Source organism: Elgaria multicarinata, chromosome 13 (assembly GCF_023053635.1).
Source record: "Elgaria multicarinata webbii isolate HBS135686 ecotype San Diego chromosome 13, rElgMul1.1.pri, whole genome shotgun sequence".
Classification (NCBI taxonomy): domain Eukaryota; kingdom Metazoa; phylum Chordata; class Lepidosauria; order Squamata; family Anguidae; genus Elgaria; species Elgaria multicarinata.
This window is the reverse complement of record NC_086183.1, coordinates 23,846,214-23,862,476: the sequence shown is the minus strand read 5'-3', so window position 1 is coordinate 23,862,476 and position 16,263 is coordinate 23,846,214. Positions and strand designations below refer to the sequence as shown.

Genomic DNA, 16,263 nt, shown 5'->3' with positions numbered 1-16,263 from the left:
TGTACCCATCTGCCCAGCTCCGCTGACTTCTACCGATAAACATGCGGAACCTAACAGGACACACGTGCCCCCGCAACAGCACTCCTGTGAATGCCGAGCGCAAAAGCAGGTGTAGAAAGGGCCAAAGTAACCAAAATCTGAAACTGAAACAACTTGGGAGGCTCCAAGGTTCCCCACTGCACAATGGCAGAGCATCAGCGCTTTAGTTTCTCAACTATGGTGTGGTGCTCTGGCTATCACCAGCCCCATTTGAGGATAGAAAGACACAACTTCCATCAGAACAGGAAATTTATTTTTCTTTCTGTTTTTGAAATACACACACACACACTTAAAGCTTCATCCCATGTGCCTGCTGCCCTCGGATTATCCCCGTAGCGCTAAGCTTTCGCGGTTGTTGTTGTTTTTGCTACCGGGCGACAGCGATCCTTTGCATACCAGGAAGTGAGTTTAAGGGGGGAAATGTAAAAAAAATCATTACAAATCAACGGATGATCCAATTCAATTCAAATTTGGTATGCTTAAGGTTCTCCCTAATATCTATTACTGTGCCAATTTTGGTGTCTTTATCTTTAAAGCTTACGTAGATGTAAGCATTTCTTTAAAATCCTGCTCCTGCACCCCAGCAGCGGCTCGGAAGATACGCTCAAAAGGAAGGAAGGGAAAGGAACCTCTCGTGCAAGCACTGAGTTATTACTAACTCTTTGAGGGACGCCAGCTTTCGCCGATATTTTCTTGGCAGGCCTTATAGCGGGGTGGTTTGCCGTTGCCTTCCCCGGCTGTTATTCCCTTTCCCCCAGCTAACTGGGTACTCATTTTACCGACCTCAGGAGGATGGAAGGTTGAGTCGAGCTGAGCCGACTGCCTGAAACCAGCTTCCACTGGGATTGAACTCAGGCCGTGGGGAGAGTTTCAGCTGCAGAAACTGCTGCTTTACCGCTCTGCGCCACACGAGGCTCTACACTAAAAAAGTTGGGGCTAAATATGGCGAATCTTTTTTGCTTTATTGCACTATTAAGGCAGGATGCATGGGAGTACTTCACAATCAAAGCACATTATAAGGTGGAAAACTTCTGAGTCCTTTGCATGCGATTTGCAGTGATTGCACAGTATAACGCTGGTGTGATAAAGCTCTCTCTCCCTCTCCCTACATACAGTTTCCTGTATCTTCAACAAATCTAATCATACAGTTTTTTACCAGTTCCATTCCAGGATTCTGTTCGCACTGTGGCCAACTAGCTGCCCACAGGAAACCCACAAGCAGGACATGAAGAGAGCAGCACCCTCCCGCCCATGTCCCCCAGCAACTGGTGTACATAGGCATATGGCTTCTGATACTGGAGGTAGCATAGAACCACCAGGACTAGTACTAATTAATAGCCTTCTCCTCCGGGAATTTATCCAACCACCACTTAAAGCCATCCAAATTGGTGGCCATCACTACACTACTTCCATAGTTTAACCATGCCTTATGTGAAGAAGTCCTTCCTTTGATCTGTCCTGAATCTCTCTCACCAATCAGCATCATAGGATGACACCATTTGGGTTCTAGTATTATAAGAGAGAGAGAGAGAGAGAGAGAGAGAGATATTTGGTGCAACTTTGAGATCTTATTTTTCTTTAACGAATTCCAAGAACGATGCAGTTCTCTCCATCCCAATCATTTGAAGACCTTTTTATTCTCCCAGCATTTTAACAGTCTACAAATAAATTTTAACTTGGTGTTTTAAATTCGTAATTTTGCATTGCTGCTCTTTTTATCTGATTGAGCTTTTATTATTATTATTATTATTATTATTATTATTATTATTATTATTTATTTATATAGCACCATCAATGTACATGGTGCTGTACAGAGTAAAACAGTAAATAGCAAGACCCTGCCGCATAGGCTTACAATATTTTATATTGTGGTTTTATTTATTTATTACATTTCTATACCGCCCAATAGCCAGAGCTCTCTGGGCGGTTCACAATTTTTATACTGTTGTTTTATACTCAGAATGGTTTTAATTTTTGTGAACCGCCCAGAGAGCTCCGGCTATTGGGCGGTATAGAAATGTAATAAATATATAAAATAAATACATAAATTTGAAGTCTCAACTTATAGAAATAAGATCTAAACTGTCAATTCATGGTGATTTGATGGCTAAGGGTGAGGAGAGTTTTAGTCCTACGACAACTTAGGATCCTTGGTTGGAAAAATGTGGTTAAATGTAGACAACTCCAGTTGTGGTGTGGCTGTGAATCCACTCTGAGTTTCAGTCAGAATTAGCCAGAGCACTAAAGGAGCTGGACCCGTGGATAGCTCCTTTGGAGTTTCTGACTGAAACCCAGAATGGATTCACAGCTCCATCGAAATCGGAGCCACCAGCCTCCACTGGTAGACGAGCTGAAGGTCCCTCCCTGCCAAACCGAAACTACAAATCCCGGCAGGATATATATATAAACCGGCCGCTTCGAACCACATCTCCCAGCAAGCTCCGCGTCCCGGAACCACATCTCCCGACGTACCGTGCGCAAAGGCGGGCCCAGAGTGGGTAGGAGGGGCCCGGTCAGAAAGGCGCCCGCGTTCGAGTTTGATGGCGTCGGCTTCAGCCGGGGCTGGGAGCGGGATGTCGCTGGCGCAGGAGCTCCGGCGCTGGGCGGCGGAGGAGATGAAGGTCCCGCTTGACAGGATCCCTTCCGAGAGCGCCGCCCGACGGTGGGTCAGAAGCGGCCCCTCCCCGGCTCTGCGCCCCCAGAGCTCCCCCCTTGCGCCCCCATTCCAGTTCTGCAACCCCCAACGAGCCCCCATTCCGGCCCCGGGACCTGTTTTCAACCCCAGCAGCGTGTGGTGTGGAAGTAACGACGAGAGTGCCTCTGAGCGTTCGCAGAGTGTTTTCAGCCCCCGCCCTGTATACGCTTGGGAAGCAGCGTTCTTCGGCGGGCTTCACTTCTCAGTGCCTTTGCAGGGGACTGGGCGGCTCCCTTCCTCAACTACAGCCAGCTGCGGATTATTATTATTATTATTATTATTATTATTTATTTATATAGCACCATCAATGTGCATGGTGCTGTACAGAGTAAAACAGTAAATAGCAAGACCCTGCCGCATAGGCTTACAGTCTAATAAAATCATAGTAAAACAATAAGGAGGGGAAGAGAATGCAAACAGGCACAGGGTAGGGTAAGCAGGCACAGGGTAGGGTAAAACTAACAGTATAAAGTCAGCACAACTTAGGCTTTATTTATTTATTTATTTATTACATTTTTATCCCGCCTAATAGCCGAAGCTCTCTGGGCGGTTCACAAAAATTAAAACCACAATAAAACAACCAACAGGTTAAAAACAGAATTACGAAATACAGTATAAAAAGCGCAACCAGGATAAAACCACACAGCAAAGTTGATATAAGATTAAAATACAGAGTTAAAGCAGTAAAATTTAAATTTAAGTTAAAATTAAGTGTTAAAATACTGAGTGAATAAAAAGGTCTTCAGGCTTTGTCCGCACAAGGTCCCAAGTTCGGATCCTGTCAGGTCCAGTTCAAAGGGTCTGGTAGCAAGCGAGAGGAAAGTTGAGAACTTGCCAGTCGAAACAGATGGTACTGTGCTAAAGGGTGAAGTAGATAGAAGGCTGTGGTTGAAAATATATGTTGTATATATCACTTATGTCTCTAATATATTGCGTCTATTTTACATTTCTAAGTGAATTTTTGTGGTTGAGTGTTAGCACTGTGCTAAAGGGGCCAATGGATGGACTAAAAAGGCCTTTTCATATCCCTGTATGTGCATTTATTAACATTTATATGCTGCCTTATTTGTTCAAGAACAAATAAGGTGGTGTACAACTTTTTAAAACAATAAAGCATATGTCACCGTAGTCATCTTGGCGAAGGGATAAGACCCAGCAAAGAAGGAGCTTGTCTTATTCCATGCAATGGTAATACTTGCATTTATTGTTGGTTTAAGTTTTGAAAATTGAAGCAAATAGTTAAGCAAGTAGTTAAGGTGACCATATGGAAAGGAGGACAGGGCTCCTGTATCTTTAACAGTTGCATAGAAAAGGGAATTTCAGCAGGTGTCATTTGTAATTTGTAACAGTTAAAGCTGCAGGTGTCCTGCCTTCTTTTAAATCCGGTCACTCTAGTATAGCAACTGCAGCTTTAACTGTTGTGATGAAGAGGGAATTTCACCAGGTTCTCCATATATACAAATGACACCTGCTGACATTCCCTTTTCTATGCAACTATTAAAGATACAGGAGCCTTGTCCTCCTTTTCATATGGTCACTCTAAAGTAGTACATAATGCTATGGGGTTTGGCAGTGCTAAATGAAATTACCCAATATCTCTGGGTTAAACTGGGAAATTAAATAGGGAGGAGACTGGAATGCTTTAGAGAAGACTAGAATTTTAAATAAGGCATTATTAAAAGAAAACCTTTTACATTATTATGGCCAACGGAACGGTGGAAAAAATCGGGTTCGCTTTGAATTACGACAGCAATGGTTGAATTAGTTGGTTGTAGGGTCATACTGCTGGTTGGTAACTTACATTTTTACATTGTAATTATTAGTTTACCTTTATTGTTACATTGTCTGTGTTTTTATTTATTGAGATATCAAGAGGTATTCTATCAAAATAATCCGACCAGGCCCCAGTGAAAACTGTTACAATCCCATGATGCACTAGGGTGACCATATGAAAAGGAGGACAGGGCTCCTGTATCTTTAACAATTGCAAAGAAAAGGGAATTTCAGCAGGTATCATTTGTATATATGGAGAACCTGGTGAAATCCCTTCTTCATCACAGCAGTTAAAGGTGCAGGAGCTATACTAAAGTGTCCAGATTTAAAAGCGGGCAGGGCACCTGCAGCTTTAACTGTTGTGATGAAGAAGAAATTTCCCCAGGTTCCCCACATATACAAAGGACACCTGCTGAAATTCCCTTTTCTATGCAACTGTTAAAGATACAGGAGCCCTGTCCTCCTTTTCATATGGTCACCCTATGCAGTACTCTTCTCAATCACGCGGTGATAGCCCATTAATTTCCTGTGATCTGACCCTCTGCTGTTTCTCAACCTTCAAATCCCGGTGCCTCCAGCCCTGAGAAGCAACTCCTTCTAAGCCTAATGGGATTTTGCTTTCTTCTCCTCCAGGATGTGCTCAGGTCAGTGTGCCGAAATCTGGAAATACGTCATCCGCCATGTTCGCCACCAGAGGTGAGAAGCTGAAGAGTCCTAGCAGGGAGAAGAAGCCCTGTGTTGACCTCCTCATGTTCTTCATGCTGGCTTCCACTTCTTCCGGGAAAGGAAGAAATGCTTTTTCAGAGCTCATGTCACACTGTCGATTTCACCGTTTTCTTGTTTATGTTGTAGGAATGTAAAGAAGATACGTGGAAACCTGCTGTGGTATCCTTTAAGGAGCTGGGCGGGGTTGGTGGGTGGGTGGCATTTTCTTAGGAAAAAGTCCAGACCTCTTTCTGCTCAGAGCTATCCCCCTTCTCCACCCCATGCAACAGTGGCGAAACTTCCTTCACCGTTATTTATTTTCTTAAGAAATGGATTCCCCAATATTTTTATAAAATAAACTCCCAAGAGTCTCTCAAAAATATCCTAAAATACATCAAACAATGTTTTTTTTAAAAAAAGCTTCAGATTTTCAGAAACTGTTTCATACAGTAAAAGCAAGAGCAGGATAAAACAATTCAGTATAAAAATGGGGAGGTAGAACTTTAACACACAATAAAAGCTTGGCAGGTTTTTTTTTAAAAAAGGAGGGGGGATTAGCTGCTTGCCTGAAGGGACCAACTGGACCTCTCTAGGCAGGTGTTTATTTATTTATTTATTTATTTATTACATTTTTATACCGCCCAATAGCCGAAGCTCTCTGGGCGGTTCACAAAAATTAAAATCATCATAAAACAACCAACAAGTTAAAAATACAAATACAAAATACAATATAAAAAGCACAACCAGGATAAAACCATGCAGCAAAATTGATATAAGGTTAAAATACAGAGTTAAAACAGTATAATTTAAATTTAAGTTAAAATTAAGTGTTAAAATACTGAGTGAATAAAAATCTTCAGCTGGCGACGAAAGGAGTACAGTGTAGGCGCCAGGCGGACCTCTCTGGGGAGCTCATTCCACAACCGGGGTGCCACAGCGGAGAAAGCCCTCCTCCTAGTAGCCACCTGCCTCACTTCCTTTGGCAGGGGCTCACGGAGAAGGGCCCCTGTAGATGATCTTAAGATCCGGGTAGGTACATATGGGAGGAGGCGTTCCTTCAAATAACCTGGCCCCAAACCGTTTAGGGCTTTAAATGTCAATACCAGCACTTTGAATCGGCCCCGGACCTGGACTGGCAGCCAATGAAGTTGTAAAAGGACTGGCGTAATGTGATCTCGCCAGCCAGTCCCTGTTAGTAAACGGGCTGCCCTGTTTTGTACCAGCTGAAGCTTCCGGACCGTTTTCAAAGGCAGCCCCACGTATAACGCATTGCAGTAATCCAAACGAGAGGTTATCAGAGCATGGATAACTGTAGCTAGGCTATCACTGTCCAGATAAGGGCGCAGTTGGTGTTCCACAACCTGGGGACCGTGGTCGGAAAAGGACCTATCTTGTGACTTAACTGGTTGGGTTCCTGAAAGTGTGGGATGCATAGCTGATGTTCAGTGAATGGAAAAGATTGTATGAAAGGAAGTGGGCCTTCAAATATCCCGGTCCCAAACTGTTCCGTCTCCACCTGAGAGAAAGCGGCACCACTTGAACTTTGGCACCAGCAATCTGCCCTTAGAATCATAGAATAGCAGAGTTGGAAGGGGCCTACAAGGCCATCGAGTCCAACCCCCTGCTCCATGCAGGAATCCACCCTAAAGCATCCCTGACAGATGCTTGTCCAGCTGCCTCTTGAAGGCCTCTAGTTTGGGAGAGCCCACAACCTCCCTAGGTAACTGATTCCATTGTCGTACTGCTCTAACAGCCAGGAAGTTTTTCCTGATGTCCAGCTGGAATCTGGCTTCCTTTAACTTGAGCCCGTTATTCCGTGTCCTGCACTCTGGGAGGATCGAGAAGAGATCCTGGCCCTCCTTTGTGTGACAACCTTTTAAGTATTTGAAGACTGCTATCATGTCTCCCCTCAATCTTCTCTTCTCCAGGCTAAACATGCCCAGTTCTTTCAGTCTCTCTTCATAGGGCTTTGTTTCCAGACCCCTGATCATCCTGGTTGGCCTCCTCTGAACACGCTCCAGCTTGTCTGCATCCTTCTTGAATTGTGGAGCCCAGAACTGGACGCAATACTCTAGATGAGGCCTAACCAGGGCCGAATAGAGAGGAACCAGTACCTCACGTGATTTGGAAGCTATACTTCTATTAATGCAGCCCAAAATAGCATTTGCCTTTCTTGCAGCCATATCGTATTGTTGGCTCATTCAGCTCGCGATCTACAATTCCAAGATCCTTCTCGTTTGTAGTATTGCTGAACCAAGTATCCCCCATCTTGTAACTGCATTTGGTTTCTATTTCCTAAATATAGAACTTGGCATTTATCCCTATTAAATTTCATTCTTTTGTTTTCAGCCCAGCTCTCCAGCCTATCAAGATCACTTTGAAGTATGTGCATTGCGGGCAAGTAATGAGTTATCTGTTCTATGACTAACAGATCCCAGCAGATCCTCAGCATGATAGAAAAGAAAAGCAAACAGAGGAAATTAGGCAGCTGTTTGACGTAAGGATTACAGTGTCAGCTAACAATTGTTAGCATATGTATTGGTGCCTGCTTGCTTGCTACCCAACAGAGTTGCCCAATATATCTGGGGCCTACTCTAAGAAACAAGAACACTGCCCCTTAATCAGTCGCTATACATTTAATAAACAATGTACAGAATAACTGTGCAAGTTCTACACCAGACCTGACTCCTTTCCATTTCTTCTGGTGTCAAATGTACTACCCTACCCTGGTGGTTTGAAGGGACAGATCCACACAGGTGCTGTGTGTTCCCCAGATGCTGTGTGTGTTCCTATGTCCAACCTACTGCATTCTGGCTTTTTATACCTTCCCTCTACCAAGGTCAGGGAGTGCCTCAATACCAATCCTGTGTGTCCATGTCTCTTTTTCTTTTCCAGACAGTCTGATGTGGGCAAAAGTGGGGCCTGTAGGAGCAGTGGTTGCCTTTGCCATCCTCATAGCAGTGGTGTGTTATGTCAGCCAGACCAGGAAAAAGTAAGTCGGGGGTTGGGGGTCAAGCCTGCTCCCTTCAATGGCCCCATGTCTTGCTGTAAGAAATCCAGGTCCAGATACAAGGACAAAGCTCTCTGGAAATTAGGGTGGCTACTTATGAATAGCCAAAATAATAAGAAGAAATGCATCACCAAAATAAGAGGGTGCCAGTTGGCATAACATTTGCACATGCTAATTTATATGTAAATGTTGACATTATAATTTACACAGAAATACAGGATATCTCACCATAGTGTGGAAGACTGTGACTAGATGTCCTGTGTATCTCTTGACCTTCAAGGCCCAGCTCTTCCTTCGGATGGCTCTTGATCTTTAAACCAGATTGTACAAACCCTTCAAAGAGGGGGCACTTTCAGAACAGAGGACAGTCTTCTGGCAGCTCTTCAAATAGAGGACTGCGCTCTGTGAAAGAAGACATATGCCAACCCTTCATGGAAATACTTTCCATCATGGCCTCTTGATCCAGAGGGGAGAGGACTGATTCACCCTGTTCCTGCTCCTCCGCTCTGTATGTGTGCTTGAGCTTCTTGAGTCCACCAAGAGGAGTCCTCTTTGATCTTAGCTGCAAACCATGGTTTGCATTCATCATGGTTTAGAACCCAAACCAAGGCTTAAGCTTCTAAATGTACATGCAAATCATGGCTTAGGGATATTTTTCTGCTCAGCACTCCAGGCTTAAAGCCTCCAGAGGTCAGGCAAGAGTTGTCATTATGGTCTGTCAATTCAGATATCACAGCAAGCCATAATTAATACATGCCATGATTGGCAAACCCACTTCAAAGTCTCGTTTCTGATCCTGGTTTTCCAGGTGATCATCAACTAGGGCTTGTCAATTCAGACATCATGTTGAAACCATGGTCCTATAACCATGGTGAAGTGTGATATCTGAACTGAGTCCCAAAGTGATGAATTCCCACATGTAAACGTACCCTAAGTTGGATGCCACCAGCTTCATTTCCAAAGCAGACAAGGAGATGGAGATCTAAGAGTCCCTTTGGTTTCTGAATAAACAGATAAGCAAACAAACAAATGAGTGTTTTTATTATAGTGGAATTTTAGAGCTCAGTCCACAAAACAATTGAATGGAAGTAATTGGATTTAAAATTGTTTCAGTCCCCATTGCAATCACTAAAATCACTTAGTTGCATTGCAATTAAAAAAGCAACAACAAACTTAACATTGAATTACTAATCCATCACCAACAGGGGATGAGATTATTCAAGAAATATTTGGAAACAGAAAATAATTAAGGATTTGTAAATACCAGCAAGATGTGACCACTTATCCTTGTTAAGAGATGATTGCTAAAAAGACGTCAGGTCTTGAATATGAATGAATTACCAAGATTTGTTGTCATGTAATCGGTCAGTTCAATAAAGATTTGTTTTCTCATTACTAAATCAACCATGATTGCAGTGTTAGAAACTAATTACGCTACATAAACAAGCCACAAGGGCTTCAGGGCGATCATGTTATATATAGCCTGGTATACTTGGAATTGTTGTTTCGAAATGTGGACAGAGTTCCCCATTCTGAGTCTTTGACCTTTTTCTTTTCATTCCTAGGAAAAACATGAATGAAAGTTCTAGCTTCATGCAAACTGAAAACCCTCCTGTCGTCTACAGTGGAGACTACAGGATTCCAGGCAATCTGGAGAAATCAGAGGTACTAATGAAATAGAGAATGGGACAGACAGAAGCAATGGCCAGTTCTGGTTGTGGAGGCTGTTAGGCAATATGCTTGCAGTATTCCCACATCCCTGAATATGCCTTTCTCCTCCACCTCATTACTGTTGCTGGAGCCCATTCACTTCCTTCTGGTATGCCAAGATAACGCCTCTTCTCATGTAGAAAAGCTCTCACTGCTCACTAAGAGCTTTTCTACAGGAGGCTGTTAATCCGCTGTATCTACTGTTGGTTTCACTGCAGAATTGAGGTCTGAGCTGGACATGAAGAACGCTTCATTTCCTGCTTTTCCACCACATAAGCTCTAGGTGGCACTGTGGTACAATGGAATAGTGCAATCACACCAGAGGAAATAGCATTTTCTTTTGCTTTCTTTAAATTGAAGAGTCCTGCCCTCCATGCTAGGCAGGGCTCTTGCAGCTTTAACGGTTGTGATGAAGAGGGAATTTCACCAGGTGCTGCATGCACACAAATGACACCTGCTGAAATTTCCTTTTCAATGCAACTGTTAAAGCTACAGGAGCCCTGTCCTCCTTTCCATATGAGTCAGACCATTAGTCTATCTAGCCCAGTACTGTTGACACTAACTGGCAGCAGCTCTCCAGGGTTTCAAGCGGGATCAAACCTGGGACCTTCTGCATGCAAAGCACACTGAGCTATGGCCCCTCCCAGTGCCCTTCATTGTCAAGCTACACTACATGGCAGAGAGGAAGGCGGCTGATGTTTGGGAGGGTTCTCTCCATAAAGCTCTCCCAGCTGAGCCTTCAACAATTCCTCCTGGAAGTAAGAACAGGACTGCAGTGTCTGCCCAAGACACATTAGTGTCTAAGGAGGAAACCCCGGGTGGAACTATCTCAGAATTGTATGATTTCCACTCTTAGTGGCACCCCAAACCCACCATTCCATCTTGCCCCATGTCAGCACTGAGGTTCTGGCTAAGGCCAGCAATGATATCCTTCCCAACTCGGGTCACTAGTGACTGCTCTTCCTTTTCTAATAGTCTAAGGAGATCTGCTCCCTGGAGAGCCACTGACCCGGGCAGGTAAGTATGGACTTCCCTGTCCACGTGTAACATTGTCTTCCCCTTTTTTGCTGTTTGTGGTGTCTGGGCAAACATTATGCCTGCAGACAAATTTCATGTGCGGAAAGGTCCTAGATTGTTTGTCTCAAAGCACTGGGTCTCTGTGATGGTTTGTCCCCTTGTGTCAAGGGCTTGTGGGAGTCCCTGTCTGTGTGTGCCGCTCCCAGCCAGTGTTATGGCATTTCCTCTGCGCCTTTGTTGTGTAAAAATGCAAGGCTCTGCATCCGTTAGTGAAATTTGCTTTTAATACCAGGGCTCAATCCTGGAACATGTGATGCAAGACTCAAAGTGGCTGTGCGCACCTCTAGGGTGCTTTTTCATCACTACTGAGTCACTACAGAGAGCCTCCATACATCCAAATCATACGGCAGTGTTTCCAGACAGATTTGATCTGCAACATCTCCTTCTCCAGAAATTAAGGCGTGTGTAATTTCAAATGCTGTTAGGGGAACAGCGTTGATCGAACCCCTTCCTAGGGAGGAACACAGGAGACTGCCTTAGACGGAATCAAACCATTGGCCCATCTAATTCAATATTGTTTAACCAGAGTGGTGGAACATTTGTCCCACCGCATCTTGAGAGACTGCAACTCCCACAGTGCATAATGATTAAACTATGGAATTTGCTATCACAAGACGTCATATTGGCCATCAATTTGGGTGGCTTTAAAAGGGGGTTGGACAAAATCCTGGAGAAGAAGGCTATCTAGTCCTGAAGGCTATAGGCTACCTCAAGTATGAGAGGTGACATGCCTGTGTACACCAGTTGCCTGGGAACATGGGCAGGAGGGTGCTGTTGCACTCATGTTCTACTGGTGGGATTCCCATGAGCAGCTGGTTGGCCACTGTATGAATAGAATGCTGAACTAGATGGACCCTTGGTCTGATCCAGCATGGCTCTCCTTACGTTCTTATTATTCTTCGCTATTGGCTATGCCGGTTAGGGCTTGTAGGAGTTGCAGTCCAACAACATTTGGAGAGCCATAACATGTTCCCCACTCCTGGTCTGCACTGACTGACAATGGTCCAGTTAGGCAATTCTAAACTTTGGAGTTTAGGGTCTTATGAGAACTCCCTTCTTTAGTTGGTATTGTGTATCTCTGATATGGCCGATGGCTCTGAAGCCAACCCCCTCTGTCCTACAGGAATAAATATATCTGATGTTATAACTCAGAGTCCCCCAACAATTGAGTCCCATAAGCTAAAGGCCTAACCTGGGCCTATGCTCACCTGGTCTTTTCTCTCCTGCTTCTGCAGTATGGGCGCTGCGACAAACGGCTCTTGAACAAATGTGAGGACCTGGGTATTGACTACGCCAACATAGACTTCACCAAACTGTCCACCAAGGACAGCTACACCCTGACAGAAGAGCTGGCTGAATACGCCGAGATCCGAGTCAAGTGAGGCCTTCCCTCCCTCTCACCAACCACAGCAGCTCCCACGGACCTCCACCCATTGGAACTATCATAGTCTAATGAAACCCCTGGCCATGCCTGTTGGCTACCCAGTCAGCCCCTCTGAGAGGACCCAGTCCCATCAACTGGCTTGAATGTCCTGATCCTGTGTGACATTTTCCCCTCCCTTGGAGTGCATACCGAAGATCACTCGGATGCAGAATAGTTTTCACAACCTTCTTTGGGCCACCCAGTCAGAATGGTAAAAGGGTGGCTGCATTCCACTTTGGCAACGACACACTGGTGAAATGTGGTGTGTCAATCCCAATCCGCGCTACTGATGTGCGCAGCTGGGAAGGGATTCTACATTACGATCTCAACGATGAGATTAACCAATCCGGAATAAGCCGAGTGATCTTAGGCATGCACCTATGTAGTTCCACAAAGGGGTCGCTTTTCGGTGTGCACATGTGAATGGGTCAGATCCCCGCTGGTGCACATGCGCTTTCCTCCAGCATGACCGATTAAAACAAGTTGTAGATCTGATCCCTCAGATCCGAAAGGTCTGTTTCACATTCCAGGTCCAGGTTTTAGAAAGCAGTAAGCTCTGGGAACCAAGCACTATCTCAGGAGCTCTCACAGACCAATGTCCTACATTAAAACAAATAATTGCAGGAAGGTGCTTAGAGCATATCATTTACTTACATGCATACTGGGCAGCAGTTCTTCATCACCTGATCCCACTCCAGCAGCCTGTGGGCTTCATATCCAGGAGCAGATAGAAGTGAGTGGGTGGATGTAAGCAGCTGCAATGATCATACCCAGTAATGCAGCCGCAAGCTGCTTTTACCAGGGACGCTTAAACCTAGGCGACCGGATGGAAAGGAGGACAGGGCTCCTGTATCTTTCACAGTTGCATAGAAAAGGGAATCAGCAGGTGTCATTGGTATGCAAGCAGCACCTGGTGAAATTCCCTCTGCATCACAACAGTTAAAGCTGCAGGAGCCCTGCCCTCTTTTGTATCTGGTCCCTCTAGTATACATCCTGTGGCTTTAGCTGTTGTGCTGTAGAGGGCATTTCACCAGGTGCTGCATGTATACCAATGACACCTGCTGAAGTTCCCTTTTCAATGCAACTGTTAAAGATACAGGAGCCCCTGTCCTCCTTTTCATAGGGTCATCCTACTTAAACTGGTTTTACATATTTCCCATATCCGTAAAGTGGATGACCAATTTACATTGCCTAGAACAGAAGTGTTGAACCTCTTTCACTTGAAGGCCAAATTCGATTTCAGAAAAGCTCTTGGAGGAGGGGGTCATATTGCAGTGGTGAGCAGGGCCAGAGGCAAAAGGGCCCCCAAATATTCTGTCTTAAAGCTGATACTGCAAGTAACTAAGCCTTAGGAGAACCATTTCAACCTTTTAGAATTGGGGAAAAAAATGCAGAAACACCAGAAAACCACCCAACGATCAGCAGTCAGGTCAGGACAGGCGATGGAGCGTGGCCATATGCGGAAGCCCGGAAGGCTGGATTGGGAGCCCAAGTCATCTGGATTTGGCCCACGGGCTTAAGGTTCAACTCTGCTGGCCTAGAATGTATGCTCCATTTTGTACAAGGGTCTCTCCCGCCTTCCATACTCCACCAATGACATTCACAAGCAAGCATTCCAGGTGCTTGTGAGCGTCACTCGTGAAAACGTCATACCTTCTGCTGAAATGATGCGCTGGAGCAGGACACAGGGCAACAGCATCTGCTCAGTTCTGCTGCCAACTTTCCGTTTGGTCTTGTGGCATTTGATGTGCAGCCTGTGAGTTGCAGCCTTGTTGGCCTTCCCTTGACCTGTTCAGCCTCAGCAAAACAGGACACTGATCTTGGCTGTGTTCACCCGAACCAACAACCCAGCTACCTTTGATTGCACTGGAAGAGACGAAGACTCTTGGATTCTTCCTACCCATCAACAATAGCAGCTGTATGTATGTCATGACCTTCTGCAGACATATGTCTTATGTTGAGTACCTTAACCGCTACTTAGTAAATTTCCTTTGGGGTTTAAGGACCAACGAAAACCGCAAGTAGCTGTGTTACTTCATTAGAAACCAAAACAATCCAAAAGCCACAGTATGGGAATACTTTTATTAGGACCATGTCAACAAGTCATGAGCAAGCTTTTGAGTTCCCCAGAGCTCTTTGTCTTCTGGAGAACTTAAAAGCTCGCTCGCAACTGTGCAACATTTTAGTTGGTCCTAGTAAATGTGTTACCATACTGCGGCTTTAGCAGAAATGGAGCCTTTCCTAAGCCGGAAAATGAATAAAAAGAATCTAGAAATATTATATTCCCCCCCCCTCATCTTTTCTTTTTTCAAGACAACTCATGATTTGCAAGCTAGCCTCATGATAGGTGAAATGCTTCCTCGCCCCTGGCCTAGGAAATCAGGCATCTGACTCTTTTCACATAATGTTTTTCTTTTTCCACGTCGGGAAAAGTTGCTGCAGGTCCTACAGAGAAATGCCTACAGAATCAGGGCCCTCTTTTCCTGGATACTTTAACATCAAGGCCCTTTCCCATTTTTCCCATTTCCTGCACACATGTATCCTGTGTTTGTACTGTACAGAAAAATATTGTATTTTGCTGATCTAGTAACTGTCAAATCAGGAAAGAAAAAGGAAAGAAAAAAAGCTGTCTCTAAGTTGGAAATTCATGAAACACAGCTAGGGGTGATTCCTCCTCCCAACACTCACCCAATGATGTGTATGTCCACCAAGGACAAGGTGTCTGTGAAGAGGAGCTGTGATTCCCAGTTGGGACTATCCAATATTTGTAATTTAGTATTTCTTGTGCAACTTTTTTTTAAAAAGTAAAGCAGACGTTAGCCAGATATACACAAAAGAAAGAAACAATTTTCTCCAGGCTTTATAACCAAACTAAAATTCCTCCTACCAGGACTCGATCACCTAACAACATTAATCTCTAACATTCCAAGGAAAAATTATGATATGATCTATTTATTGCAAAGGTACATTTTCATTTTTATTTTTATTTTTATTTTTAAAAAAACATGCTTTGTATTAGAAGTGGGGCGGTGGGAGAACAGAAGGCTGGAATCTAATAACCGAATGAAAATATAAGTATGTTTAGTCAAAAGTTAGTTCTGGAATCTAACAATCCATTCAAAATATGTGCATAAGTATGTTTAGTCAGAAGTTAGTTCTATTGAATGTAATTGGAGTTACTCCCTAGAAATTGTGTGCTTTGGATTGCAAGAAATGCACAAATCAAGTGGTACCCAGGGCTGAGCTAGAACAACATGACAGAGGGTGTCTCTATATTAATGAAAAAACCCGCTTCCTTACCAGGCTTTTTTCCTTGGGCCTTTCCATGTTCAATATGGGATTCTTTAGACAGCAATCAATGGTGACCACGTGATTTGTAATCGAAAACTTCCCTTCTGGGCAATGCTCCAAGAAATTCAATGAAACAGCGCCATCTAGTGACAGAATTGATCCCATGATTTTTTTAAATACTACATTATCTCCAGTTTTTTAAAAAAGTGAGAATACTGGGGGAAAGCATGGGAGATATCCTAGAGTTTGATGGCATAATGTAATGGACCCAAAAAGTTCCATGAGTGGCCAACAATGAACATGCAATAAATTGCTCATGTACAGAAGATCAAAGAGTGAGGTAAAAACAACACTACAAGTATCTTACAATCAGGTTGTAGGGTACAAATAGGCCAGCAAAAAACAACTTAGGGATGTGTGTGTCTGCAGATAAGCAATAGATTTTAAGACAGCTGAAATTGGTCTGTTGCTTCTGGTCAAACAGGTTTTAGAAACAGTACAACCTGCCAAACCTGCTTAACAAAGGCAAAAGTGCAGTGA

General features: G+C 44.1%; 2 protein-coding genes across 2 annotated transcripts in view; both read left to right on the top strand.

Annotated features, from left to right (window-relative positions):
* The first annotated feature begins 2,570 nt into the window (after nt 1-2,570).
* HAUS5 (HAUS augmin like complex subunit 5) overlaps nt 2,571-16,263 on the top strand; it is a 40,970-nt gene continuing 27,277 nt past the window's right edge. The window contains exons 1-3 of the mRNA XM_063140256.1: nt 2,571-2,701; nt 5,141-5,203; nt 5,360-5,392. Coding sequence (XP_062996326.1) covers nt 2,580-2,701; nt 5,141-5,203; nt 5,360-5,392 — 218 coding nt within the window. The 5' untranslated portion in view covers nt 2,571-2,579. The remainder of the gene's footprint in view (nt 2,702-5,140; nt 5,204-5,359; nt 5,393-16,263) is intronic.
* On the top strand, nt 8,114-13,046 carry LOC134407957 (myelin-associated glycoprotein-like). Its single transcript, XM_063139980.1, has 3 exons — nt 8,114-8,204; nt 9,788-9,887; nt 12,245-13,046. Exons 1-3 carry the CDS (start codon nt 8,116-8,118, stop codon nt 12,389-12,391), a joined length of 336 nt encoding a protein of 111 aa, XP_062996050.1. The 5' UTR covers nt 8,114-8,115; the 3' UTR covers nt 12,392-13,046.

Excerpts from the sequence above, each read along its gene's own strand:
- LOC134407957 (XM_063139980.1), top strand. The coding sequence starts at position 8,116 with ATGTGGGCAAAAGTGGGGCCTGTAGGAGCAGTGGTTGCCTTTGCCATC. Across the intron at positions 8,205-9,787 it reads GTCAGCCAGACCAGGAAAAA|GAAAAACATGAATGAAAGTT; the intron begins GTAAGTCGGGGG and ends TTTCATTCCTAG. Across the intron at positions 9,888-12,244 it reads GCAATCTGGAGAAATCAGAG|TATGGGCGCTGCGACAAACG; the intron begins GTACTAATGAAA and ends CTGCTTCTGCAG.